General features: G+C 39.8%; 1 protein-coding gene and 1 pseudogene across 1 annotated transcript in view; both read left to right on the top strand.

The window, feature by feature from the left end:
* ABCA13 (ATP binding cassette subfamily A member 13) overlaps nt 1–26,069 on the top strand; it is a 461,928-nt gene that overhangs the window by 237,174 nt on the left and 198,685 nt on the right. The window contains exons 38-40 of the mRNA XM_056138421.1: nt 7,003–7,199; nt 8,400–8,557; nt 10,203–10,433. Of these exons, the coding sequence (XP_055994396.1) occupies nt 7,003–7,199; nt 8,400–8,557; nt 10,203–10,433 (586 nt within the window). The remainder of the gene's footprint in view (nt 1–7,002; nt 7,200–8,399; nt 8,558–10,202; nt 10,434–26,069) is intronic.
* LOC130045544 (uncharacterized) lies at nt 5,161–5,269 on the top strand (annotated as a pseudogene).

Below are 26,069 nucleotides of genomic sequence, written 5' to 3'. Positions count from 1 at the left end.
TTGAGCAAGTATATGTTCAAGGTAGGAAGAAGAGAAGTCCAGATAGAAGATTGAATTAGTTTCTAAATGAAATACCATGAGGCATTTGATCTAGAAATGAAAAATTTAGAATGTATATGGAAAGAAATGAGCAGGAGAGGGTGAATATGAGAAAAACAGGATGATTCGCGTATCTCATTAGGGACTGGTAGAGGTTTATACCAGAGTGAAAGTGGAAAACCTCATTATAGAGTAAAGTGATGTTTTGGAAAGATGAGCTTAGAAGACTGGAATGAATGGGTGAAGAATAGTATGAAAATGAAAATGTTGATCTAGTAATCAAAAAGATGACTTTCAAACCTTATTATTGATTTATTTAAAAAAATTATTGGGACTGGAGAGATAGCACAGCAATTTCCTTGTACACACCGATTCAGGTTTGATCTCTAGCAACCACTATGGCGTCCCAAGCATCACCAGGAGTAATTTCTGAGTGGAGAGTAAGGCTAAGCCCTGAGAAATGCCAGATAGGGCCCCAAAACTAAACAAATTTTTAAAATAAAAAATTTATTAAGTCATTGATTTACAAAGTTAATAAATTATAGTTTAATTTCACACATAAAATTTTCCAGCACAATGCCAACTTCACCAATGTCAACTTCCCTTTACCAATGTGTACAGTTTACCTCAGCCCTCCTTCAGCCTGTCTCTTTGACAGACATATTCTGAAGTGTTTGTTGTATTTTGGAAGTAATGCTTTCAATTTTGTCAATTTTGTTAGTTCTGTGATATATCTACTCACCTAGGCTCCTAACAGGTGATCCATATTTGACACTTAGGATGTAATTAAGCATATCAACATTCAGTAGATACACCAGGATCAGCTGGGATATTTTGTGTAGAAGGCATCCTTAATATATAGAGAGTCATATCCTCACAACTTCCAATTACATTTACCTCCATGCTTCCCCTACATTTAAAAGATCCCAAATTCAATCAGCATAATCATGGCTAAATAAATGGTAGTACATCTACATTTTTTAAAAAGGTATTTATCACATATGGAAATGAGAGAAGAGAGGTATCTATGACAACGATCAGATTACTCACACCAGAAAGCAGAATGTGACATTGTGAGAGACAACTTGGAGACTGGATGGAGAAGAAACTCAGTTTTAAATAGAAGAAACTCAGTTATGAATTTGAGAGGGGCCAGAAAAATAAAGTAGTTGATAAGGTGCTTGTCTTGCATACAGCTGACCCAGGATTGATCCCTGGCATCCCAAATGGTCCCACGAGCACCACCAGGAATAATTCCTTTGTGCAGAGCCAGGAATAACTCCTGAGCATTTCCAGGTGTGCCCCCCCCAAAAAAAACCCAGAAAGTAATTATAAATTTGAAGGACCTGAAGGAGTGTGCATATATGGTTCATCTTTCATGCAAAACTTATCAAATGCCTGGAATATTTGTATGGTAAAGCATTGGTAATCATACCTTTTATGGATCAGGTGTAGTTTTCATTTATGCATACCTGTTAAAAGTCATGGGTATGATTGACTTCTAGACAAGGATATTGAGGCTTAGGGATTTGGAGACACCATCAACATCTAAGACATGTGAGAAGAGGAGACTTGTGGAAGGAGGAATATAGGAAGATAGATAATTTTGAACACTTTACCTGCTATTGCCACTCTTATGGTTTGGATGACCATAAATATATTACAAATGGACTAGAGATATAGCTTGGTGCACCAAGGTTTGAACCCTGGTTTGACCCCAAAAGAGAGAGAGTGATGGATTCAAAGGGTCTGAGAGAAATAAAAGTGATCTCTTCTTAATTGCTAACTTTAGTCCTGTGTTGCACCACAAACCAGGTGCAATATATCCAGCCCCTCCTCAAAAGGTGCCACGAGAAAATAAGAAAAAGGCAAATCTCAGTGGCTGGCAGTTTTAATAACAAATTTAGCCTTGGGGATATGTCCTTTGCAGTTTTTGGGAGTGGGGAAAACAGAAGTTAAATGCAAATTTTTGGGAAGGGGTTTTGGGAACTTATAAATTTTTTGAGATTAGTTCCAAGTTCAACAAGCTTTAATATTCTTCTGACAGACTTCTCCCTATTTTTAAAATAATTTTTATTTTATAAAGTAAAAGTAAAGTAAAGTAAAGGCCCTCCCGTTGATCATCGATTTGCACGAGCGGGCCCAGTAACGTCTCCATTGGAGACTTTGTTGTTACTGTGTCTGGCATACATCATGGGGAGCTTGCCAGGCTCTGCTCTATGGGCGAGATACTCTCAGTAGCTTGCCGGGCTCTCCGAGAGGGGCGGAGGAATCGAACTCAGGTCGGCCATGTTGGCTGCGTTCAAGGCAAATGCCCTACCGCTGTGCTATCTCCAGTGGCACATTTTATAAGTAGTTCACAATATTTGATTACATATTCAAACACCTGGAGGTCTTCGGCTGCCGGAGCCCTGGTCGGGGTGGGGAGGAAAGCTCAACCCGCTCCCTCCAAGGGGCCCCGGCGAGGAGTAGCCAGGCGCGGGGGCAGGAGACTGCACTGTTCTCCCTCCGGGATCTGGTTTTTATAGTCTCTGAGTCTTGGCCGCTGATGGGATTACACGGCGCCAGGGGGCCAGTTGGTGGGTGTGACCCCTGCCTACTGGAATTTGGAGGATCTGGGTGGAGGATGCTTGACTCCAATCCGAGTAGGCTTGGAGATCTCGGCCCCGAAACCCACGTGGCTTTGTCTTCTGCCGGTACCTTCAGGTGTGCGGAGAGTGGTGTCAGCATGGTGGTGTCTGGTCCTGGAGGTCTTCAGCTGCCGGAGCCCTGGTCGGGGTGGGGTCTCGTTCTCTGGTCTCTTATTATGACATCTTATTATGACATCTCATTCCTACTTTGACAAACTGGCAGGCTACCGAATGTAACCTGCCCACACGGCAGAGTCTGGCAAACTCCCTGTGTCGTACCCAATATGCCAAATACCAGTAACAATGATGGGTCTCATTCTCCTAAAGAGCCTTGAATATAATCTCAGGGCTAGGATGAAGGAGACGTTACTGGGGCCTGCTCGAGGCAATCGACGAATAACAGGATGATCTGTGATCTGTGATCTGATTCAAACACCAATCCCACCACCATTACACCTTCCCAGCACCATATTTTGGGTGCTTCCATCCCAAACCCCAACTCCTGCCCCAAAGCAGAACTGAAATAATATATTTTGTATTGTTTGTTATGTAAAATCACTGAAAATGCAACAAAAAATTTCTTTAGAGGAAAGAATGTGAAGATTATTGTATTTCACCCAGGGCCATTAAGACCTTCTATAAGAGATCATTATCATGTTCATGGAAGTTGAGCTTTGTGTGCTTATATATACATCATTTACTGTCACTGTCCTACCATTGTTTATCGATTTGCTTGAGCGGGCACAGTAATGTCTCCATTGTGAGACTTGTTGTTACTGTGTTCGACATATTGAATACATCACGGATAGCTTGCCAGGCTTTGCTATGCAGGCAAGATACTCTCAGTAGCTTGCCAGGCTCTCTGAGAGGGGCAGAGGAATTGAACCCGGATTGGTTGGGTCTGCCACGTGCAAGGCAAATGCCCTACCACTGTGCTGTTGCTCCAGCCCTATAGTAAAGTAAAGTAAAGGCCCTCCCATTGATCATCGATTTGCTTGAGCGGGCCCAGTAATGTCTCCATTGGAGACTTTGTTGTTACTGTGTTTGGCATATCGAATACATCACGGGGAGCTTGCCAGGCTCTGCCGTGTGGGCAAGATACTCTCAGTAGCTTGCCGGGCTCTCCAAGAGGGGCGGAGGAATCGAACTCAGGTCGGCCATGTTGGCTGCGTGCAAGGCAAATGCCCTACCGCTGTGCTATTGCTCCAGCCCTATATATATACATATCTGTAAAAAAATATTCTCTCTAAAATTGGTTGCTTCCTACTTTGAACCCCATAAAATGTGGTGCAATACTCTTGGAATATGAATAGGATGTGTGGTATGAAGTGTCCAGGAATAGGTTCATTCTTGGGTGAGGCTTGGCCCAGTGGCCTTGAGCGTGGCAGAGGTTGAGTACTGAAGGCTATAGGCTGCCAGGACTGGGTTCCTTGATGTGGGAAGGGGGGTCTCACCTGCCTTCTCCCCCCCCCCCCCCACCGGGAGCCTTAAATGAAACAGCCTGGTGTGAGGTCCAGCAGCATGGTTATGGCAAGTGTCATGTTAAGCTCCTTTCCAGGAGAGAAGGACATGTGACTCTGGACGGTGGCTAATGACAAGTTTATCTGGTGTCAGCCAGAGGTGGCTTATGGGCATGACTGCTGAGTTGCAGGAGACAGGGTAATATAGGCTGAAGATCTCCATTTCGCGTCCCGTTGAACCCCAACTTCTTAGTCACAAAGTACCATATACCAGGGTTTTCTGGGGATTCAATCATGGGTGAGGCTTGGTCTAAGTGTGTGGAGAGCAGCTGTGAGCAGGGTGGTGATTGAGTTCTGGAGTTTTTTGGCTGCCGGGGCTAGATCTCTGAGGTAGGGATGATGCTCCCTTCCAGAACTTCTCCATATTTTGTTTAATTGAAGTAATCTGACTTTAAAAAATACTTTCCGAGCCAGTGTGGGTGAATATCCATGAAGCTGAATGAATAGATCAGTACCCCATATCACAGATCTTATAGTTTGGTTCATTTAAGAGATCTTAAACTGGACTCGGGATATAGAGAAGAAAAAATTAGTCAGTATTACAAAAGTTTTCTTCTTGGGTATAAGAAACCCAACCAGACATATTTATTCTGGAGTAAGAATCAGAAAGCATAGCAACAGGCTAAATCCAAACTGTGAACTTCTCTGATAATTCCCTGGTGTTGAAAATTACCTATTGCTTCCCCAGAGATGTGCCGCACACTGCACCATTTTATTTCCTTATACTTAAAAGGCCCTCCCGTGGATCATCGATTTGCTCGAGCAGGCCCAGTAACGTCTCCATTGGAGACATTGTTGTTACTGTGTTTGGCACATCGAATACATCACGGGGAGCTTGCCAGGTTCTGCCGTGCGGGCGAGATACTCTCAGTAGCTTGCCGGGTTCTCCGAGAGGGGCGGAGGAATCGAACTCGGGTCGGTCATGTTGGCTGCGTGCAAGGCAAATGCCCTACCACTGTGCTATCGCTCCAGCCTACGGCCATACCACCCTGAACGCGCCTGATCTCGGAAGCTAAGCAGGGTCGGGCCTGGTTAGTACTTGGTTGGGAGACCGCCTGGGAATACCGGGTGCTGTAGGCCTTATACTTAGAACCTATAAAAACTGCTTTGAATGCCCTAAAATTGTTGAATGTGTTTGGACATAAAATACATTGAAAAATAGATGAAGAGTCGATAAAATATTTTTCTGGATACACACACAATCTGAAAGCTATATTAAAAGGTCAGAAGTCTAAACCAGCTTAAAACCTCAGGGATATAAGTTCATTGAATTATGCATGGTTTTATTTTAACATATGTTACTTTTATTCTCCTTCAAAGCTTGTATTGTTTGCACGTTAAAGGAGCATTGAATGTATTGAATGCTCTCAATAGACTAGTTCATGTGCCACCCCAGTTTGAAGATGTTGACTCTCAGCAGAACTGTGTAGTAAAATCTTTAAAGTACTCGACATAATAATCATTTTTGAAAAGTCAAAAGGAAGATCCAAATATAAAATAAATCAATCATGATTCGAAAGTGATTAAGAGAGAAAGAGTTGTGAGATTACCCTAATATGGCCACTAAATTTTTTTTAAACAAGCCACTATACTAAGGTTTCAGGCTTCAAAATAAACACACAAAATTTTGTACACATATATAAATTATAATTTTAAAATAATGACTTAAAATAGATAGAATTCAAAAATTAATTCCATTTTAAATTGTTCCCCAAATTATCTAGGGATCGCCTAGGGGTCAGCTTAAATCACCTACAAAAAAAACCCTAACTAAATACATTAGTGAAAGACCTATACCATGAAAATGGTAAGTCATTTATGAAATAAATAGAAGAGGACCCCACAAAATACAAAAGCATCTATAATCATGAATTAAAATAATAAAAAAATTCTCAAAATGTCTCTCTTACCCAAAGAATATATAATATATATTTAAATATATATTTAGTGCATTTCCCATAAAAATCCATATGACACTCTTCAAGGAATTATAATGAACACTATTTACATTTTTATGAAAGCATTAAACTCCACTAATAGTCAAAGACATCCTAAAATTAAAAAAAATTGGAAAGCATGATAGTCCCTGACTTTAAACTATTCTATAGAACTATATTGAGGAGGAATTATACTGTACTCAGACAAAGATTTCATGAAAGTGTGCTGTAAATGAGTAGTATTTACATAGGTGAGTATGCTGTATAAAAGTTAAAGATTTATTTGCACAAAAAGAGAGTAAACCCAGAAAAGGAAGGGAAGCTTCACCTCAAGGAGATCTTTGTACTGGATATCTGTAATCCTCAAGATTAAATGATGCCAGAGAGAAAATAAGAAGACTAATTCTCATATTAACACGATATGATGTTTTATACAACCCTGGAGGTTTTTCACAAGAGCATTGAACTTGATTCTGAAGGTGGCCTAATACAAGTTTCATGCATGTGGGCCAGAGGCAAAGGACTTTTATAAACTCATACTTTGGTTAAGCAGTGGATCCGTGCCTTTGTTGGGCGTCCTCTGATAACACTAGTGTATCTGTCATTCCATTATTCTCCCTAAAGAAACTAAGAGAATGCAGATGTCTTAGAAGTAACTGTAAAAAGAAATACAAAGGAGACAATAATGTTTTCCAAGGGAAAATATCGATTATACTGCTGATCATGCATCACACTTAGCCTATTGACTCATTCATGCAGACCTCAAGAAGATTATGGATTGTAGGCCATCTTGATAAATCTTGATGACTATAAATTGTTTACAGAGTGAAATTAGAAGCATTCAGAGGAAGAGTCAGGATTTTATTTTCATTTCAGAACTCTTCAGGATGTTGATTTAATTCAGCACCAACACAAACAAGTTCATACTCTTTCTGGAGGTATGAAAAGGAAGCTCTCCATTGGCATTGCTTTCATTGGCCGATCAAGGACTGTTATTCTAGATGAGCCCACCAGTGGGGTTGATCCTTGCTCTCGTCGGAGCATCTGGGATATTCTTCTCAAGTATCGAGAAGGTAAAAGCTGAAATCATTCTTCTGTCTCTTCTTCCACCATTGTGGCTCATGATAAAGAATGCTTTGAATGTAAATATCTAAGTTATTTCCCAATGCATTTACATTATACTTTTCAGGAAAAGAAAATTTTGTAAGAATCTATAGTACTATATCCATTGTACAAATAAGATCTCTGTTCTAAGAATTCTATTACACTGTGTTGATCTCTTAAAAATTATATAAATCATGTTAGCACCAATCTTAGCAATGTATGTTACACATGATTTTTGTTTTTTGGACCACAGCTAGAAGTGCTCAAGGCCTCTGTGCTCAGGAATTACTCCTGGCAGTTCTAGAGACTCAATATGAGCACACTGGTGGACTCTGGGGATCTGAGACTAGTTCCTAGGAATCAATCCCTATTGTCCATGTGCTCCGGACCTATATGATTTTAATTAAAATTGTATTATCCCATATTGTATTTTATTACAGAACTGCAGGTGATTTGAGAACACATAGTAGCATTAATATAGGACAAATCTACCTCTAAGATGAGGAAACAAGGGTACAGCAAGATGATTGTTATTTGCTACAGAAGACGTTTTCTTATAAAGCTTTGTGAAATAGGGCCAGTGTGTATGTGTGTATGTGTTTGTGTGTGTGTGTTAGCAGTGTTTAGAACTGAATGTGATTGATGGGCCCTAGAATGATGAATTTTTATACCTTTCCTAGAATCATTGAAGCAGATACCAGAGTAAATTAGTGCATACCATGAAATTTCTGTGATCTTATTCTTGCTGTACATTTAGAGAAATTATCCTGAAGAGATTATCAAATTTTGTGGGGAGAAGGTTTCATGTTTGATAAAGGAGAAAACTATATCATCTCATAAAATGCTTATCTAAATCCACATCCTTTTTTGACTTGAAAAGTGCAATCATCTTTTATATTTTTACTTTTTATTTTATTTTTTAGGAGGGGCACCCCGGATGATTTTCAGGTGTTAATCCTGGGTCTTCACTCAGGGATCATTTCTGGTGGATTTGGGTAGGCCATATGTGTTAGGGACTGCTTCTGGGTTGCTGGCCCACAAAATGAGTGCCAGATCACTCCAGCTCCCAAAATGGTACATTTAAATTGTCTCCTAATCTGCCATTGAAAGGACAAGCACCTCAGGGACCTCCATTCCACCAGTGTTGATGACAACCCTCTTGGTCACAGGTCGAACAGTGATCTTCACTACCCATCATCTGGATGAGGCTGAAGCACTCAGTGACCGTGTGGCTGTTCTGCAGAGGGGACTCCTACACTGCTGTGGGCCTCCCTTCTGCTTGACCGAGGCTTTTGGCCAGGGCTTCAGCTTGACACTCACAAAACAAGTAAGAAACAGAATGATGATGTAAAGTAATCCTTTCTATGTGGAGCATAAAGAACAAACTAATATAGAACAACTATATTTTACATGCTATATATGCATTTATTATTAATGTTTCATTGTTTTTGTACTGCTGTAGAACTTAGAGGGAATGATTAAAATAGGGATACAAGATTTCTACAGCATATTCTTGAGTTCTGATATGAGGGAACTACCAAGGAAAGAAACAAAATGGTAAGTAAGGTAAGAAGAGTAGGCTCAAAGCTGGACAAGCGTGGACTTTGTTGCTCAGATGAGCTTAGTAGTTTAGTAGGAGCTCCTGAAAAGATGCACACTAGAAACAGGCAGTGTCTATAGTTTAAGAGGAGGTTCTGTGTATAACTACAAATATACAAAATAAATCCCAGTAGCTTATCATGCAGTCAGTTCCAGAAGTCCAGTAGGACATTCAGGCTGCCAAATGAATCAGATGATTGCCAGAATACTTGAAGGTAACAGAATCTGTTCCTGTATCTTGCTGAGCAGTATCATGACTCAGATACTATAAAATTTACTTTCTACGACTGACACTATTTAGGGAACTAGCACTCTTTACATGATGTGAAGCAAACTGTTTTAGTATCTGAGAAGTGAAAGTTGTATTCTTGACGCACCATCCTAAGAAACAGTGGTTATTTCAACAACTCTGGAATTTTATTTTTTTTAATTTTATTGAATCACTGAGATGATTGTGAGATGATTACAAGCTTGTGAGATGATTACAAGCTTTCATGTTTGGGTTACAATCATAAAATGATCAAACACCCATGGGATTCCTCTTTAATCTAGGTTGAACTTCTTGCTACTATAACATAGTAACACCCTGGTGATATTTTTTTTTTGTCTTTTTAAAGTAAACTTGGTCTTGTTTCTTGTAGTCTAACTGCCAATTCAATTTTTGGGGGCCTCCTGGGACACTGAGGATGCATTATGAAAAGAAATTTCTAGAGGTTTATTTTTTCGAATCATTGAGATGACTATATCGTATTCCTCTCACAAAATTATAATATATTTTGTGTTAGATTAAGTACATTAATATTATGTACGTAATATACAAGTAGGAGTACTATTATAAACCATTAATATAAAATACATGAAATACATACATGCGCATAAAGAATATTAAGAAAGAAAAGTAGGGTGGTAAATGGGAATTAGTCTTGATCAACCTAAGGTGTTTTCCAGTACAAATTTATCAAGAGAGATTTATTTTTCAGCTTTAAATTTTGCTTAGGTAGTTTTTGTCTGAAATCTTAATAACTTAGCTTTCTGTCTTTTCTCCTCTTATTTCAAGTATGCCATTTATGTTATTGAAGACATTTATGACAAACTCCCATTATTTTTCATTGTTGCTTTTTCTCCCCCAAAGGAACTTCTTTCTTGCCCTTCTTTAGTAAGAAAGAAAGAAAAATGAAATTATTTTCTTGAAATGCCTATAATTAATATAGCCAAAAGTAACAGTTATTGCTTTTGATTATTTGAATTGATTTTTGATTTATTTTCTAATTTAGATATTTATAAATTTCTGATTTAGATATTTATAAATTGGTATAAATTTGACATGTTTTGATTTATATTTATCACAACTGTTTTTTCTTCTTTTGTTCTAGAGTTCTCTTATGGAGGAACAGAATTCTAAGGAGATCTCCTGTATCACATCTCTGATACAGAGCTATATTCCACAAGCATTTCTCAAAGACACAAGTGGTTGTGAGCTAACCTACACCATCCCCAGAGATGTAGACAGAATTGGCTTCAAAGGACTCTTCCAGGCCCTGGATCAGAACCTTCATCATTTATACCTAACAGGCTATGGAATTTCAGACACCACCCTAGAAGAGGTACTGAGGCATGCAGCTTACTTTGATATTGTTATACTTTGTTTTCTACTCTTTTTTCAGTCTAATTTAGGCAAGGGCAGCTTGGAAGGGGATCTAATGGAGAACACTTTGCACTTGGGTATATTTCCAAGTCCTAACAATATCAGACATGGACTAAGTCAAGAATGGAATGCATATACCTAATGGGTGTCTATAATTTTTTAAGTAAGGTAAGGAAGGTAACAATTTTTGTATTTGATACTTCAGTCCTTCACCCCTCTGAAAGAGCCTGGCACGCTACCGAGAGTATCTTGCCTGCATGGAAAAGCCTGGTAAGCTACCTGTGACATATTCTATATGCCAAAAGCAGTAACAACAAGTCTCACAATGGACATGTTACTGGGCCTACTCGAGCAAATCGATTAACAACGGGAGGACAGTGCTACAGTGCTACAGTGATACTTCATTGTTATCAAAAATGCATCAAATAGTAACAACTATAAATTATTCTAAAATAAATAGTCATTAAGCATTCTGAAACCTAAAAAGGCTTAACACATTTCCAAATTATTTTGCATGGAGTATATTTGATTCTCCCAAGTACATTCTAGATATACAATATCCCTAACCCCTTTCACATTATAATTCCTACATTAAGATTGAAGTTCATATACCCTTAATTATTCTCCAAAAATCACACAACTAATAAATAACAGTGCTACTTGTGGGTCTACATATTTTAAAAATAAGTCAGGTTCTCTAATGTACCCATAAGTTTGTGAATGACATTCTCCATTCTCTATCAATAACCACCTTATTCTTTGAACATATCATTCAGTGCATGTGATGGACATTCTCAATCAACCCACTAAATATCCTGCAATGGAAAAATGTTTTTCTAAAACTGGAGCATAAAGTTATTGCATTTTATGCTATAATTGTCTCTCTTTTACAGTCGTTATTCAAGTGTTTATGTGAATGCTATCTCATGAAATGCTATTGTGATATAAGAACCATGAATACAATGATTCTAGTATCAGTCAAGTACTGCCTTGTTACTCCCATGACGCTTTTTAGGTTAGCCTAAAAAGTGACCTCAGATGTTGACTATCTTGCCTATACATGTTTATATCTGTGATTGTCTTAATGTATCAGTAGGTCCCAGTACAGTTCTTAGCACGAATAGTTGCTTAATTATCATTTTATTAAATAATGTGCATAAAACTTCCCAAACTACCCCTAACTTCTTAGAAAATCTTCTTATGTTTTAAATGGCATTTCTTTTTAAAACAGTGTTCTAAATCCAAACAGTTCTATTTTTTGTCTGCATTTTGGGTCACACCTGGCATTGCACAGAGGTTACTCCTGGCTCTGCACTCAGGAATAACTCCCGGCGGTGCTCAGAGGACCATATGAGATGCTGGGAATTGAACTTGGGTTAGCTGTGTGCAAGACAAACGCCCTACCTGTTAAGCTATCACTCCAGCCCCCCAAATCCAAACAGTTCTAAATCCAAAGCTTTCTCCCTCCTAATGTTAAAAGCCTCAGCTAAGTCACCCATCCTTTGTGAGCCTGCTTAAAAAATTGAATAATTAGAAGACTTTATATGATTATTTTAAGAGTTCACAATAATAGTTAAATGCATTTAATAATATGGTTAAAAACAGGAAGTTTTGTAGTCTTTGCCTACAAGACTCAATATATGAAGCTGTCAGTATGGCTTTGGAGACATAATGGATTTTAGTTTGTCTTAGAAAAGCCTATCTTTTCTATGTTCCAGAAAAGTGTATCTCTTCATCTAGTGATTTTGTATCAATGTAGAATACCAAAATGTTCCACAGCATCCTGTCTAGGGTGATTGGTGTCAAGTCACATTTTGCATTATTTTTATAGGCATGAGTTTCATTGTCTTTTTCTGTAGTTCATTAAAGCCATAGGTTCAAACATGACTGGATCACTTTTACAACTTTCTTCTGAAATCTGGGCAAGTTGCATAGTTGAGCTATTTGGACTAGTATGAATCACATTTCCTGACTTGTTTAGCAGTTAAATCCATGGGGATACAATTAAATAAACCACTAGAAAGTTTCCATTTGATGATCTGAGATTCCCCCAATGACTTTTTTTTATGCTATTCCTGAGACTTTCTATTTCTCTCACATGCCTCAGGGCAATGAAGATTATCCTAATATATCTCTGAGAAACCTCCTTATCTGAAGGTGTCCCTGAGAAGTCTTATATACTTTCTACACTGAAGGTTTTTATTAAATGAAGGGAGGTAGTTTTACCATAAAAGCAGAATGAAGCCCAGGGATTGGAATCTTGACTTAGACCATTGACTTGATGCTTTTTGCCATACTCTTCCACTTTCCTACCCCACTACTTTGAAAAAGGAACCTGGAAAATGTTTATGAGACAAGGTCAAGGGATAAGATTTTAACTTCAGTGTAATAGGTACCTTAACACTGAAGCAGTCCAGGAGCCGGTAAGGGTCTAGATGTCTCTTCCTTCTGTCCATCTTCTGCCTTAGGATAGTGCTGTCAAGCTTCCCTTGTGTCTACTCAGCATTATCGCTTACAGCCTCCCCTGACTCTCCACTGGATCCTGTCTTATCTATGGAGATCTAGGAAGGTTAGGAACTTGCTGTACCATCTTTTTATTTCATGAATAGTTTTAGATCCAATTTAAAATCTCATTACATATTCCATCTTTCAGCAAATACATTCATCATGTATTATCATTAACATTATCTACTCCTTCCATTACAGTTACTTTTCTTTCATTCTTCATAATTCACAATGTTAAGATTTCCTTTCTACACATTGTTCCAATTCCATTTTTCAATACAACCCACTAGAGGATCTGCTTCCCTCCACCATTATCTCAAACCCCTCAGATTAACCTCAATTTTCTTTACTATGCTAAACTTTGGGAAGACTGAGTAAGGAGAGGCTGCTGAAATCTTAGGGCTGGGACGAATGGAGATGTTACTGGTGCCCACTTGAGCAAATCAATGAACAACGGGACGACAGTGATACGGTGATTCTATACTCAGTTCTATGGACAGGATTTTATACTCTATTCTCATTAGCCCTTTGCTGTTATTTCTTATGAGGGAGATCATTCTTACCTGCCCCACTTCTGCTTCTTAACTTCATGCAACACAAATCCTTCCAGTTCCATCAACATAGCAGCAGCATATAAATGGCATAATATCTTTTATAGCTTAGGAAAAACATCAATCTATATATCTATCTACTATCTACCCACATTGTAGTTTCTTAATCCAGTCATCTGTTGTTTGGGGTTGTTTTCTTATTTTTAGCTATTATGAATAATATCACAATAAATATTGGAGCTCAAACATCATTTCTGAATGAACATTTTGGACTCTTGGGATAGATGCCCCCAAATGGTATTGCTGATCTTATGAAATTCAGATGTTTAGTTTTTTCAGGAGTGTTCATATTGTTTTCCTAAAAAGTTGAATGAGTCAACACTTCCTCAGCAGTGAATGAGGTTCCTTTATTCTTTTATACCATTCAACATTGGTTGTTTCCGTTCTTTTTATTTTTTTAAATTTTTTTTATTAAAAATTTTTTTAATAGTGAGATATCATGAGGTACAGTTGCAGACTTACACATTTTTCTGCTTGGGTTTCAATTATACAATGATCAAATACCTATCCCTCCACCGGTGCCCATTTCCCACTACCACGGATCCCAGTATCCCTCCCACCCCCCGTCCCCCCATCCCACCCTGCCTCTGTGGCAGGGCATTCCCTTTTGTTCTCTCTCTCTTATTGGGTGTTGTGGTTTGCAAAAGAGACAATGGGTGACAATCATGTTTAGTCTATAGTCTACTTTCCGCATGCTTCTCCCATCCTGGGAGGATCCTTCCAACACCTTTATTTGGTGTTCCCCTCTTTATCTGAGCTCCCTTTTCCCCTAGTATGTGTGGTTGGCCTCCAAGTCATGGAGTAAAATTACTGGTACTAATCTCAGTCATTCTTGGGTGTTAGTTTCCTATTTTGTTACTTTATGTTCCCCAGATGAATGCAATCTTTCTATGTCTATCCCTTTCTTTCTGAGCCTTTTCGCTTAACACGATACTTTCCGTGTAGTACCACTTGTATGTAAATTTCATGACTTCGTCTTTTCTAACAGCTTCATAGTACTCCATTGTGTAAATGTACCAAAGTTTCTTTAACCAGTCATCTGTTCTCGGGCACTCAGGTTTTTTCCAGATTCTGGCTATTGTAAAGAGTGCTGCAATAAACAGACAATTGCAGATGTCACTTCGACTATACTTTTTTGCCTCTCTGGGATATATTCATAGAGTGAGTTTTTGATTTCATCTATGGAATCTGTGATCTGTGCCATTTCTGTGTGAAGCTTTCCAATTTCTGCTCTCATTTTTTGCTGTATTTTGTCGATTGTGTGATGGATTATTTCTTTCATGTCCTCTTTCAATTTAGTGGATATCTGTCTATTCCATTGAGTTGATTGAACATCTTAATGACTTCATATCTGAATTCTTGTCAGAGAAGTCCCTAAGGTGGCTAGCACCTACTGAGGCTTCTGGACTTATTTCCTCGTCGTCTCCCTGTGGCGGGGATTTGCCTTGTTTCTTCATGTTGTTGTGTAGGTATAGGGGTCAGATTTCTTGATTTGAGTAAACTACCATGGCCAGCCCAAAATTAGGCCACGCCCACTCTTCAAAAGCCACGCCCACTTATAAAGTGGCCAGACCCCAAGGATACCTGGTGTCTGTCCCGAGAGTAAAGACTGGGTGGGGAGAAGAGACCAGCTTGGCTTGGGCGGCGGAAAGTGGGAGGTAGAGAGGCTCAGATCTGCTTTGTCTTCCGGCATCGGGGGACGCCTTGGGGCTTGCACTGTGGAATCCAAGTCTGGGGTTCAAGAAACGGCGCGAAAACTGACCTGGAGGTTGGGGAGGAGAGACCAGCTCTGCTTGGATGGCGGAAAGGGAGATGCAGAGAGACTCAATTCTGCTTTGTCCCCCCGCGTCTGGGGGACGCCTTGGGGCTTGCACAGTGGAACCCAAGTCCCGGGTCTGAGAAACGGCACGACAACTGACCTGGGGGTTGGGGAGGAGAGACTTCCGTTCTTTTTAATATGTGCTTGTCTCAGTGATATGAGGTAATATCTCCTTGTGATTTTTATTTGCATTTATCTGATTATCAGTGATGCATAGCATTGTTTTTTTTTTTATTTATTTGTGAGCCACACCTGGCAGTACTCAGAGGTTACTCCTGGAATTACTCTTGCCAGGCTCAAAGAACCATATGGAATTTTGGATATTGAACCCAGGTCAGCTGCATGCAAGGCAAGTTCCATACCAGCTGTACTATCACTTTAGCCTCATGCAGAACATTTTTCATATATCAATTAACCAGTTAAATGTTTTCTTCAGGGAAATTTCTGGTCATCTCTGCTCCCCATTTTCTCATGGGGTTTGTAATTTTTCTTGTGTGTTAGATTTTGCAAGTGTCTTGGATATGAACCATTTGAAAGATGTAAGCACTGTCCTCCATTTGTTCATCGGTTTGCTTGAGCAGGCCCAGTAACGTCTCCATTGTAAGACTTCTTGTTACTGTGTTTGGCATATTCAATACGTCACAGGTAGCTTGCCAGGCTTTGCCGTGTGGGCGAGATAGGTTCGGTAGCTTGCCGCGCTCTCCGAGAGGGGCAGAGGAATAGAACCTGGGCTGACCAGGTCGGCTGCATGCAAGGCAAACACCCTACCCGCTGTGCTATTGCTCCAGCCCTAGATGAGTAGTGTGAACTATTTTCTCCCAGTTCATGAGGTGTTTTTATTCTGGTTACCATTTCTTTTGTTATGCAGATGCTTCTTAATTTAATTTAGCCCTATTTACTTGATTCTGTTTGCTTGGCTGTTAGGATTAAATCATTAAAGATGTCTCTAAATTCAATGCCAGAAATATTTTGCCTATATTTTTAAATTTAATTTATGGCTTCAGGTTTTATACCAAGACCTTTAATTTATTTTTAATTGACCTTTTAACATGCTGTAAGATAGAAGTCATTACCATCGCTTTTACTTTTATGGTTACATGGTTTATGGTATAAACATTTCTGTTATAAATGAACAGAAATTATAACAGGTCCTAACTTACCTGTTCACAGAGCACTTAAAGTTGTTTCCAGTGTTGCTTCAAATAGGGAAAGGAGGTCCCTCCATCATTTGGTGCAATTTCCGGTTTTTTTATAAACCTTAAAGCTATGATGCCACCAAATTTTTATTTCCTAAACTTATTATGCATATTTGTGACCTTTTAAATTTAGGCACATACCTCACAATATTGGCCTCATTTGGCATTGGTGATGAATTTATGTGTTTTTCTTCACACTTAAGATGTGTTGAGTCATTTAATCTTTTCGTCAATTCCCAACCCTTCACTGAATGGATTTTGAGGAACAAGAAGCATACATTTGTGTGTTGACTATAATTGCATTGCATTCTTTCAATATAAAAAAATCAAAGTTTTCTTAATGTTCTTTCAATTTGCCTTTCTTTGTAAAAGTGTTTCTTCTCCACCTGCAACCATTAGAGTCACAAATGTATAGGGTCATGAAACCAACACTACAAACCAGATACAGAATTCCATCTTTATCTCTTTCTTAAAAAATTAATCTATGCAACTTATACCTCCATAAATTTTTCTTTTTCCATAAGTTCTCTATCTCAAATCCTTGCTAACAATAACCCAACAAGATAATAAGTCTGACAGGAAGGATTAAATAGCTTATTTACTTCAGAGATTTTTTGTTTTTATCTGCTTCTCTACTATCTTCCACTGATTTCTACCTGCTGCATTTAGTGCTTTGCACATGATGGGTGTTAAACAATTATTGATCTATTAGCGATCTCAGATCTTCTAGTTTTCTCTTTACCTCACACAGTTGTTAAAAAGAAAAATAAATAATCTGTATTAAGGATAGCCAAAAGCAATGTAGCCATAAGAAATGCATTATATTTAAGGTGTAAAATTTAACAAACAATAGTAATATATTATATTTGGATCTTTATGAGATATATGTCTAAATTAAAAAATAGGATAAGTATTTCAAAGGAGCTTTCTTCACTTGATATAGTCTATAAAACATCTACCTCAACCAGTTTCGTGTATTTATGCTTAAAAGGTATTGACTTTCCTGTCTTGCATCTGTTATCGATCTGTAGCCAGCAAGCTCGTAATCACAGCACATTGGCTTTGTTCTTTGTTTGCATTTTCTTTAACGACTTTTCAGTAGGCAGGGTGCTTTGCACAGAGCTCAGGGGCTGGAGGGAGATGTCTGCTAGTGTACATTTCTGACATTCTGTTTCTTTTTCATTTTATTTATAACTTCTGACTTTTGATATAGAAAACAGATTTTATTTAAAGCTGCAGTACATTTACTATGAGTCAAGGTACCAAAATAGAATCTTAAGCCAGTGAGGTTGAAATGTAAAATTTAATCAAGGGGGTCAGGGAGATAGCTTAAATTCAGTGTATCACTGAATGCCGGAAAGCTAGTTTCAGTCCCTGACACCACATATGTCCCCAAACACAGAGAATAGAGTAGCCACAAAGTGCCATTTAGTGTAATAAAAAATCAAAACAAAATAAATCATCATACTAGACTCTTTTATCTAAGCTCGTGTGCTTTCCCTTTTAGTGCTTAGCCTTGAGGACTAGGATCAATGCTTTCTGTGGGTGTAACTGAGTGCTAAGAAGTTCCCCAGAGATTGGCTGTTTAGCCGAAGTATATTTGTAGCCATATTTGAAACCAAAACAAAATCTTTAACTGTAATGGAAACTAAATTTTGGGAATGTTTTTATTGGGGGACAAACGCTCCTGATAGGCTCAGCGACCATTCCTAGCAATGCTCGGGAGGCTATATGAGTAACAAGAGTAAGCCCTGAAGACTGCACCACATGGCCAGAAATTATTGAAATTCTGAGTAGAATAATATAATAATTTTATTTTATTTAGAGAGGTTACATTTCTCTTTCTTTCTTTCTTTCTTTCTTTCTTTCTTTCTTTCTGTCTTTCTTTTTTTTGAAGTAAAACCGATTTTATTTGGAGGTTTTTTGAAGGGAAGAAAGAAGAGAAAGTGGGAAAGAGAGTGTAGAGTAAAGTTCTCAAGAGAGAATCCAGGCTTCTCCAATGGCAGAGAGAGCCCCTACACACATCCCAGCATTAGTGAGGAAAGCATGAAAGCACACATCTCGAGAAGAGAGATGTGGGTGACACCTGTGTTTGGGTGACATTTGTGCTTGGCCACATTGGCACAAGCAGCACATGGGTGCAGACAGCATATGCACTGGGGATATTTCTTAAAACAAAGAATTCCTATATAACATTTACCCATCAAGTTTCACTTGTCTGAAATAGTTCTTGGAAACAAAGAAATCAGTAACAAATAATGCTCCCCAGATATATTCCAAGTACCACCAATTTGTAAGAATTCCTGCTGCCTTGACTTCTTTGATCTTTAATGTTTTTAAGATTGCAAAGTGCTGATTTGCACATTAAGCTTCATTTTGTTTCCTATTTCTAAATGTTAGGCGAGTTTCTGCAATTCAGACTGAAATATGGCGGGACTAGTACTGTATATCTTTGCTTCTCGCCTCCTGATATCTGAGCTGAGATTGCTCTGACCAGAACTTTGATCAATTATTTTTTGAGAACACATCTTAAGACTATTTAAATGCCCATTTCTCATCCAACTAGGCTCAGTAGTTTCATTCTACTATCATAAATAAAATAGAATTATAATATTTTCCAGCTGATAACATGTCTAATACTATCATTAATTGTACAGATTTTAGCTGTAGCTACCCAGAGAGAGAGATTTTGTGTTTTGCTTTCTTGTTAATATTTTATCGGGTTGATTGGGCTAGTGATATGAGTGGGGTATTAATGTCTTAGACCAGAGTGAGCACTTGCTTGCATGGAGACAAACCAGATTTAATCCCTTGTACTACCTATGATCCTATGAGCCTCACCAGGAGTGATCACTGAGCACAGACCCAGGAATAAGCCCTGAACACTTCCAGGTGTGACCCAAAAGCAAAAAAAACAAATTCTTCCACTATTATTATATTGTATCAATGAATCTCATCAAGTATTAGCAATTACTTTACAAAAATTACTGTACTTATAGCATATATATGTATATATAATGTATATATATCCATGTGTATATGTGTATTCATATATAAAGTTAAATCTTGCACTAGAGAGATAGCACATGGATATGGTGTTTGCTTTGTACATGTCTGACCTAGCTTCAACCCCATGTGCTATATATGGTCCACTGAGCATTACCAAGAGCATTTCTTGAGAATTCTACCCCTCCCTGAAAGAAAAAAAATGTTGATTTTTTTCTATCAATCCATTAGCCAGTATGTAATTGTCTCTACCTACCCTAACTTGAATTCTACATGGTCTTATGCAAGTACAACCTTTCTTTCTTGTTTAGTCTATAATTCACTTATATTGTTGCTTTCTGAATATTAACCTGAGCCCGTTTTTATCATGTGATTTCATATGAGCCTCTTATCAGTAGTGCAAAGTTGAATTTTGCTTCCTAAGGCATTCAGACTTTTAATGAGAGTGGTTAGCCCATTGACATTTAAAGAAATTATTTATAAAAAAGAAACTTTCTTTCATTTCTCTGTTTTTTTTTATAGTTTTTGTCTTTTGAACTTTGTTTTTTTTCCACCTTAAAGTTCTTTTTATTTATTTATCTATTTATTTTTTATGTAGGAGTACTGCTATTTATTCAGCCACCCATTAGCTGATTGAATTGGGCACGAACTCCACCATACTTTTTTATTTTCATTTTTTATAATTTTATTCATTGAATCACTGAGAGAGCAGTTACAAAGCTTTCAGGTTTAAGTCTCAGTCATACAATAAAACTCCTGTACCTTCTCCAGTGCCCATTCTCACCCCCCCAAAAAACCAGTATACCCCCATCCTACGCCCTCCCCCTACCTGTGGGGTGGATGATTTCCACATTACTCTCTCTCTACTTTGATTACATTTAATATTTTGACACAAGACCCACCATTATTATTTGGGATTTTACCCCAAAACTCAGATCTGCTGAAAGGGCAATGGTAGACAATTGGTTTTCTATTGCTGGTTACGAATAACATATGATGTTGCGCGGCTGCAGTAGTGGCCAAGTGATTTTAAAATTTTGAAATTTTAACAATGAAATCTGGAGGGATTTCTGCCAAAACCTGCTGGGTTCTGAGATTTGTTACTGAGTCTCTTGGATCATGGCCGTTAAGCAGCTTGATCAGGAGCCAGAAAGGCCGTTAGTGGGCGGCAACTCGGGGTCTCATTGGGACGTGGTGGAAAGGGCTGGCTCCACCCCCATCTCGTGAAACCCTGATTGTCTTGTCACTGCGGGCCCAAATCTGACTGTTCAATGGCCTCTGGCAGATGGTGGCCACCGAGCAGCCTATGGGAAGCAGGCAGAAGGACAACACTCTTTCCCACCTGGAATGGCCTGGCGACAGTAACCTACTGTGGGATCTGGACGCATTTCTGCCAAAAACCACTGGGTTCTGAGATTTGTTTCTGAGTTTCTGGGGTCATGGCTGTTAAGCAGCTTTATCAGGTGCCAGAGAAGCCATTAGTGGGCAGCGACTCGTGTCTCGTTGGGACAGGGAGAAAAGGGCCGGCTTCCACCCCCAGCCCATAAGGCCCCACATGTCTTGTCACTGCGGGCCCGAACCTGACTGTCCAGTGACCTCTGGAGGATGGCAGCCACTGAGCAGCCAGGGAGAGCAGACCAAGGCATGAAACCTCTTCCCACCTGGGGTGGCCTGGCGCCAGTAACCTACTTCAGGGACCGGATGCAGTTCTGCCAAAAGCTGTTGGGTTTCGAGATTTGTTTCTGAGTCTCTGGGATCATGGCCATTAAGCAGTTTTATCAGGAACCAGAGAGGCCATGACTCCAATTATATAGCTGAGGCGGAGGTGGTTTGTGGGTGTGTCTCCCACATACCTAGCTTTTGGCTGTTTACTTTCTTGGTAAACTTTGCTTCAAGTTTTTGGGGTCTGGCCAAAGGCACAACAGCCATTTTGGGGTATATGGAAGTCTGAAGGCGCCATCAGGCTGCTGATGTACTCATCTCACAGGTACAGACTGACCTGCTGGTGGAACCATACCCCCAATTGAACTTTGCTTTGAGGCCATTTAGTATGCAGTATACAATATCAGTATAGCAGAGGTAAATTTATTTGCAACGACTCTCCTCAGTGTTTTTGTTGTTGTTGTTGTTGTTGTTGTTTTAGAGTTTTTATTGCTTCTTCAAATCTGAGCGGTAAGCTATCTCAGAGGGTTCTTGGTTAGAGGTTTTGTTTATTCAATTATTTGACTATTTAATTACTTTTAATTCTTGCTTATAGAGCCCACTTGAGTTCACGATCACAATCACGATCATCCTGTTGTTCGTCAGTTGCCTCGAGCAGGCCCCAGTAACGTCTATTCGTCCTAGCCCGGGGATTTTAAAAAATGCCATATTCAAGGCTCTTTCAGGATTAGGAGAATGATATCCATCATTGTTACTGGTATTTGGCACATTGGGTATGCCACGGGGAGTTTGCTAGACTCTGCCGTGTGGACCGGTAACATTTGGTAACCTGCCAGGTTGTCAAAGTAAGAATGAGATTATAAGATGTCGTGTGGCTGCAAATGCGGCCGTGTGCTTCCGGGAGGTGGGTTTTATAGTCTCTGGGTCTTGGCTGTTGATGGGATTACACGGCGCTAGGGGTCAGATGGTGGGTGTGATCCCTGCCTACTGAAGGATGAAGATCTGGGTGGATGATGCTCAGCCCCAATCCGAGCAGGCTTGGAGATCTCAGCCCTGGGACTCGCATGCCTTTGTTCCTCTGCTGGTACCTTCATGCCTGTGGAGAGTGGTCTCAGCATGGTGGTGGCTGGTTCTGGAGGTCTTTGGCTTCCGGAGTTCTGTTTGGGGCAGGGAGGGAAACTCAACCCGCTCCCCTGCAAGGGGCCCCAGTGAGGACAGCCAGGCATGGGGGCAGGAGACTCTGCACTGTTCACTTGAGTTATCTGATATAAATCTTATGTTTCTTTCCTTATACATGAGTTTTGTTTTTCCTTCTGATTTTAGAAGACTATTTATTTTATACCTTTTATGTTGATTACAATGACTTGTTCTCTTTAGGTTCACATTCATTGGTACTTTTTGAGCTACCTTAAGTTATCTCCTTTTTTAGAATAAGGAAATACAAATTATGTTGATATTAATGTTTTTCTTCATGTTTTTCTATAATTGTTCTAAATATTCTAATGCTCCCTTATTTATTTAGTTTTAGGGTCACTACTTAAACACAGTAGTGTTTAAGACTTTCTCCTGGTTTTGTGGCCAGAATCACATCCATCAGTGGTTGAGGAACCGTATGTGGTGCCAGAGATTGTATTGAAGTTGCTCATAAGCAGGATGAGTGATTTAACCCCTGCACTATCTCTCTGACCCTTTGATACACTTAGATTAATGATTTTTCCATGCACTATTGATGTACTGACTATTTAATGACGACGGTGTCTGTTTCATCTCATTTTGAAGCATCAAAACTATTTTATCTGATACAAGTTTGACTATTCCTTTGCTTTTGTATTATTGTTTGTCAGTGTAATGTTTCTTCAAACCTTTAACTTTTAGCCTGTATTTATAACTAGAACTTAAGAGAATTTTTCCATTGATAGGAGGTTGGATTTGGTTTATTGGTTTATCCTTTCACTGTACATTCTGTTTGGTGAGTTTAGGCATGGCAATTAGTGATATTATTGGTATAAAATAATTTATTGATTTTTATAATGAAGATGATGGGTATAATTGCATTTTGTCTCTGCTCTTTTGTTGTTGTTATTCTTTAATTCACTTTCCTTAAATTTTGATAAATTACTTTTATTTAATTAACAATGATTCCCATTGTATCTTGTTTCTTACAAATATTTTTGATTTGTGGTTACCATGAAATTTAAGTCCAGTATTTATATTTTAGCTTATTTTAAATGAAAGCAAGGAAATATCATGTTGTTCAAATTCTGTATTATTAATCATCTTTTACTTGTGTTTTCCAGAGTGTTTGCTTTGGAATTTGCATGTGGAATTTCTTTCTTTCTTTTCTTTCTTTTATTTATTTCTTTATTTTTTTGTGGGGGAGGTACACCCAGCTGTGCACAGGGCTTTCTCCTAACTCTCCACTCAGGGATTGCTATTGGTGGGCTTGAGGGAAACCTGCAGGTGGCCAGAGATCTCACCCAGTTGGACTATGTGTAAGGCAAACACCCTACCCATTCACTACAGTTCTGGCCCCAGTGATAATTCTTTTTTATGTGCAAAAATATTTTTCACTTAATCACTTAACTTCCTGTTAGTCGTCGATTTGCTCGAGCGGGCGCCAGTAACATCTCCATTTGTCCCTGTCGCGTGCTAGTGTAGCCCAATGGCATCTGTTCGCTCCGGGAACATGAAGGGCCTCAAACCGATCGTTCATGATCTTGACGAAGAAGTCTGACCATCTGGTAGGTGGGCGGCCACGCGGTCTCTTGACATCCCGTGGAATCCAATCAGTAACAGCTCTAGTCCAACGGTCGTCTTTGAATTTCATTACGTGACCAGCCCATCTGATTTTTGAGACCTTGGCAAATGAGACAGCGTCCCTGATCCTTGATCGTCGACGGATGTCAGAACTCCGGATTCGTTCTCTCATTTGAGTGAAATGTGATATTCCAAGCATAGCTCTTTCTATTCTTCTTTGGGAGACCTGAATGGCGTTCTCATCTTGTTTGCGTAGGGCCCAGGTCTCCACACTCCAGGACGCTTTCCGGACCTGCGCGGCAGCTCCGGCCGAGACCCACACATGACTGAAGACCCACAGAACAAGATAAGCGGAACTCTCTGAGACAATGGACTCCAGGCTCGGCGGACCCAGGGACAGAGCTTCTCTGCTTGCTCCCACCACCACAGGTGACAAAGGGATTCTAATCAGGAGCCCCACCCTACCTTGCCCTGTCTGCTTCCATCAACCACCCAGGGATCGAATTGTGCACAGGAGACCCACCCTACCCAGATAAATACCCCACTGGCAGACTTCCACTCTCGACACTACTTCCACTACCCAGCCGTCGCCACAGTCCAGGACGCTTTCCGGACCCATAAGACACTAAATACCCATCTTCCGGAATTGTCGTACCATATTTGATAGGGTTCAAATATGGTAGCACCTACAAGGGTGATTAGAGGTCGCCCCAAAAGCCTCTATCCCTCTCGGAAAGACTGGCAAGCTACCGAGAGTATTCCGCCCGCACGGAAGAGCCTGGCAAGCTATCCCCTGTGTATTCGATATGCCAAAACCAGTAACTACAACTGGTCTCATTCACCTGACCCTGACAGCTTCACTGACATGGCAGCACTGAGAAGGATGAGAAAGGAGAGGCCGACAAACTCTCAAGGCCGACCTAGGCTGCCACAACGAAGGAAGACAAAAATGATCGTCTGTACTTTCAATGCACGTACGCTAGCAGCAGATGCATCCATCGAGGACCTGATGGTACTAGCACAAATGATCAAGTACGACATCATTGGTCTGACCGAGACAAGAAGGCACGAATCTCACCATGCCGTTTTCGACACTGGAGAAGAATTGTTCCTCGGAACATGCGATAAAAGAGGTGTTGGAGGCGTCGGTGTCCTTGTCAACACAAACTTGGCCAAGAGCATTGATTCATTCGAATGCCTAACAACCCAAATCGGACGTTTACATTTGAATAGATGTGGCTCACTGCCTGCAGTTTCTATCTTTGTTGTCTACGCACCAACATCTCATTATGATGAAAGAGAAATCGAGAAGTTCTACATGGAGCTAGAGAAGTTCTATAAAGAAGACCACACCTTCTACAAGATCATTGTGGGTGATTTTAATGCCAAGATAGGACCGAGAAGATCAGCTGAAGAACTTCACATCGGGACCCATGGCCTAGAATGGAACGAACAGGGTGAGAGACTGTCTGAGTTCATCATGTCGACCAAGACCATTCATGGTAACTCACAGTTCCAGAAGGCAGAATCTAAACGATGGACATGGGAGTCTCCCGGTGGACGATTCCACAACGAAATAGACCACATCATATTCAATCGACGGTTTTGCCTGACTGATGTCGCTGTTGTCCCAAAATTTCGAACGGGATCGGACCACCGTCTCCTTCGTGCAAAATTCTACTTCACAGAGCGGGGAGAAAGGGCTGCAAAGTTCAAAAAGAGAACTCCCAGAATGACCACCAACTGGGAACTCTTTGGTACTATTGCGGCAACATGGGAAGATGCCATTGTTGACAACATTGACGAGGAATACGATTGACTGGTTCAGCACCTCCATGAATGTGCGAGGAACACCAAGAGAGAGATAGCCACAAAAAGTCGCCTATCTTCGAAAACTCTTGAGCTGATTCGCCAGCGTGGTTTGGCGCATGCCTCAGGCAACCGCAAGCTAACGTCCAAGCTTGCAAAGCAGTGCAGAGATGCGATCAAGGAAGACCTCAAAGAGAGAAGAGCAGAAGTACTGGTAGATGCGGCAGAAG

This window comes from Sorex fumeus, unplaced genomic scaffold, assembly GCF_029834395.1.
Source record: "Sorex fumeus unplaced genomic scaffold, SorFum_2.1 ptg000128l, whole genome shotgun sequence".
Taxonomy (NCBI): Eukaryota; Metazoa; Chordata; class Mammalia; order Eulipotyphla; family Soricidae; genus Sorex; species Sorex fumeus.
The sequence above is the reverse complement of the archived record's forward strand: the minus strand, read 5'-3'. Positions and strand labels throughout refer to the sequence as shown.